Here is a 4,018-nt window from a genome sequence, read left to right as displayed (position 1 = left end):
ATATGTAGGGAGATAATTAAGAAAAAGATATGGAGATGGCTTGGACATGTCTTTTGCACCTTCTCGGAGAGAACCGAACGTAATAACGCCAACTGGGCCCCTGTTAGTACCAGAGGAGTTAACCCAGGTTTCCTTGGATGAGAACTACGAGACGTGAGGCTCGAGATAATTAGCGATTTGTGGAAGTGAAAGCACAGGAAAGACATGCATTTCGCTCTTATTGTCACATGTCACTGAAAGACATGATGACGAAGATGATGGTAATAATTCTTCTTCTTTCTCTGCATCTTTTCCGACTTCTATGTGGGGTCGATGTTTCTGACAGCTTTCCTCCACTTGGTTCGGTCAAACACATCGTCCTCTGACAATTGTTTGTCTCTCAGATCTTCTCTAACTACATCCATACACCTTCGCTTTGGCGTTCCTCTTGCTCTCCTACCAGGCAACTCCATCTCCATCACTCTCCTCCCTACATATGTCTCATCCCTTCTCATCACATGGCCATACCACTGCAGTCTTCTTTCCTGTGCCTTCTTTGATAGTTCTACGACATTAGTAGTTCCTCTTATTCTTTCACTTTTTATCCTGTCCGTTTTGTTACCCCACACGTCCACCTGAGCATTTTCATCTCTACCACATCCAATTTCTTCTCTTGCACTCTCTTTACCGGCCATGTTTCTGCTCCATGCATCAAAGCTGGTCTCACTACTGTCTTATACACTCTTCCTTTAATCTTTATATTGATTTTGCTGTCACACAAGACACCTGACATTTTTCTCCAATTTTTACCATCCAGCCTGCACTGTGTGTTATTTCTGCACCCAAATTTCCATCATCAGCCACAACTGAACCAAGATACTTAAATTTTTCTACTTAGTTCAACCTTGTCCTTTCCATACTAATCTCAGAGTCTTGATCTTCAATAAAACTTAGGTATTCAGTCTTCTTCCTACTAATCTTTAAACCTCTGTCTTCCAGTACCTTCCTCCATTGCTCTAGTTTTGACTCCACTACCCCTCTGTTGGTGCTGCATAACACAATGTCATCAGCAAACAACAAGCACCATGTGGATTGATCTCTTATTCCTTGAGGTAGCACATCCATTATCAGGTCAAAAAGATATGGACTTGAAGCAAATCCCTGATGCAAACCAACTCTTACTGGTATCCATTAATTTAAACCAACAGTGCTTCTAACCTGCGTTTTTGCTCCTTCGTACATATCTTGGACCAACCTCACATACTTCTCCGGTGTTTCCTTTGCTTGCATACACCTCCAAACCTCTTTGCGTGGTACTCTACCGTGTGTCTTTTCCAGATCTATAAATACTACGTGCAGTCATTTCTGTTTTTCCCGGTTTTTATCCATCATCTGTCTGTTGGAGGCCAAACTGCATCTGTCGTTCCTCTTCCCGGCATGAAACCAAACTGTTCTTCACCTACAGATGTTTCTTCTTTAATTCTTTGATCCTGTATTCTTTCCCAGATTTTCATGGTGTGAGACATTAACTTTATTCCTCTGTAGTCTGCACAATCCTGGATGTCACCTTTCTCTTTATAGATGGGCACAATAAAGCTTTCTCTCCATTCTTTTGGTATCTTTTCCTGATTGTATATTTCCTTTGCTAGGTTCCACAGCATGTTTATTCCTTCTTCTCCCAAGCTCTTCCACACCTCTGCAGAATTCCACCTGGTCCTATTACTTGACCATTTTTCATCGTCTTTAGTGCCTTTACTTCTTTCCTGCTAATAGTATGTGTCATACCAACGTTCTGGAATCCATCTGCAAAGAATTTTCTTCATTTAACAGGTGTTCATAATATTCTTTCCACCTCTTCTTTACCTTATCCTCATTGCATAAAACCACTCCATTCCCATCCTCAACCTGCCTTATATGGGAGTAGTCTTTGGTGTTCCTTTCCCTCGACTTTGCAATTCTGTGACTTTTTCTCTCCTCCTCAAGTGTTTCCAGTTCTTCGTACATGTCATCTAATGCTATTGGTTTTTCTTGTGCAATTGCCTTCTTTACTTGTTTCTTATGTCTTTGGTACCTTCCCTTATCCTCTTGCTATCCATACTTTTCCCAGATCTTTTTTGCACCTTTTATGGCTTTCACCACGTCTTTCACTTCATTCCACCACCAGGTTTCCTTATCGTTAGAACGTTTCTTTCCAGATGTCTTGCCAAACACCTCTCCACCCACTCTCTTTATCACCATCCTGTTGTGATTCCGCCATTCTTGCACTCCCTCTGTCAATCTAACTTCCCTCAATACTCTCTCCTTAAATTTCTGCCTCACTTCCTCCTCGTGTCAGCTTCCACCACTTGATTGTTGATGGGACACATGCAGGCCTACCTTTTACTGTCTTTATTTCCAAGTCCATTATCACCACCCTGTGCTGTGCTGCCACACACTCTCCATTTAAAATTTTACAATTTCTCACCTCTTTCAGATGTGATCTTCTGCACATGAGGAAGTCAATGACTTTCTCTTGCTCCACTCATGTATGTGATGTACTGATTTTCTTTCTTTTCAAACCAGGTGTTGACAATAGCCAAATCAAATGACACTGAGTAGTCCACAATTCTCTCTATTTCATCATTTCTCTCTCCAACTCCCCACCCACCATGCACCCTCTCAATATCCTCTCTGGTCCTTCCTCCATGCCCACTCATGTCACCACCAATAATTAATCTCTCTTCAGCTGGTATTTCACTCAACTGTCGGTCCATTTCCTCCCAAAATGCCACTTTCTCAACTTCACATCCTGCTTGAGGGACATATGCACTCACGATGTTGACTATTTTTCCATCTGGCACAGTTTCACAACCATTGCTCTGTCACTTGTTCTCTTCACGCTTATAGTGCTGTCTTCTAAGCTTTTTTGATAGAATTATTCCCACTCCATTTCTACCCCATATTTGTTCCATCATACAGCGATTCATATCCACATCCCAGCTCTCTTGCGTTATTTCCCCCCTACCTAGTCCCCTGCACACACAAAATGCTTACCCTTCTTCTCTCCTTCATATCTGCTATCTCTCTTCCCTTTCCAGTCATCGTCCCCCCTTCAAAGTTCCAACTCTCACAGTTACCACCATCTTCCTTCTCCTCACTCTTCTCATTTTTTGGACTCGCTTTTTTTAACTGGGGGTGCCCACTACCCAGTATCCCTTGCCCATTTATCACAGGGGGCAGGCGAGGCCCCTACCCGCCACCTAAGGGGAACACACTAGCACTATCCGATCTCTAATGAAAGTCAACTGTCATATTTGGTTCTGGCTGGATTTTATGGCCGGATGCCCTTCCTGACGCCTACCCTCCCCATATATCCGGGCTTGGAACCGGCACTTAGTTGGACTGACTTGTCCCCCCTAGTAGCTGATGGTGATAATTATCGTTACCATTAACTCATTTTGTCTTCAGTAGCATACTCCCATCTTTCATCTCCCTTGTACGGACTGATATCATTTACAGTACATTATAGTTTCTTTACTGCCTGACTTACTATGAACGCTACTCCATGTGTAATACCACATTTATTATTATTATTAGTAGTAGTAGTAGTAGTGGCATTATTAATTGTTACAGCTGTATTTGCATATGGCCAAGAACTGATAATCTGTTACTATTCATAGTTCCTCTTTGGGCGAGTCGGTAGAGTTGTTGACTAGCACTCGCTAGGCCCGAGTTCGATTCTCCGGCCGGCTAATGAGGAATTAGAGGGATTTATTTCTGGTGATAGAAATTCATTTCCCACTATAATGTGGTTCGGATTCCACAATAAGCTGTAGGTCCCATTGCTAGGTAACCAACTGGTTCTTAGCCACGTAAAAATAAGTCTAATCCTTCGGGCCAGCCCTAGGAGAGCTGTTAATCAGCTCAGTGGTCTGGTAAAACTAAGGTTACTATTCATGAACCCCTGTCCTTATTTACAAACGATCGATATTATTATAACTCAGTTTCTGCATAAATCCTTGGGATTTTGGGGGTGACAATATGCACCATAAAGGGTTCT

At 42.4% G+C, this 4,018-nt stretch overlaps 1 protein-coding gene across 1 annotated transcript; it reads right to left on the bottom strand.

The window, feature by feature from the left end:
* Nucleotides 1-299: 299 nt before the first annotated feature.
* Nucleotides 300-674, bottom strand: LOC136841926 (uncharacterized). Its single transcript, XM_067109343.1, has one exon. It carries the CDS (start codon nt 672-674, stop codon nt 300-302), a length of 375 nt encoding a protein of 124 aa, XP_066965444.1.
* Nucleotides 675-4,018: the final 3,344 nt, after the last annotated feature.

Source organism: Macrobrachium rosenbergii, chromosome 9 (genome assembly GCF_040412425.1).
Source record: "Macrobrachium rosenbergii isolate ZJJX-2024 chromosome 9, ASM4041242v1, whole genome shotgun sequence".
Taxonomy (NCBI): domain Eukaryota; kingdom Metazoa; phylum Arthropoda; class Malacostraca; order Decapoda; family Palaemonidae; genus Macrobrachium; species Macrobrachium rosenbergii.
This window is presented reverse-complemented; position numbering and strand designations above follow the sequence as displayed.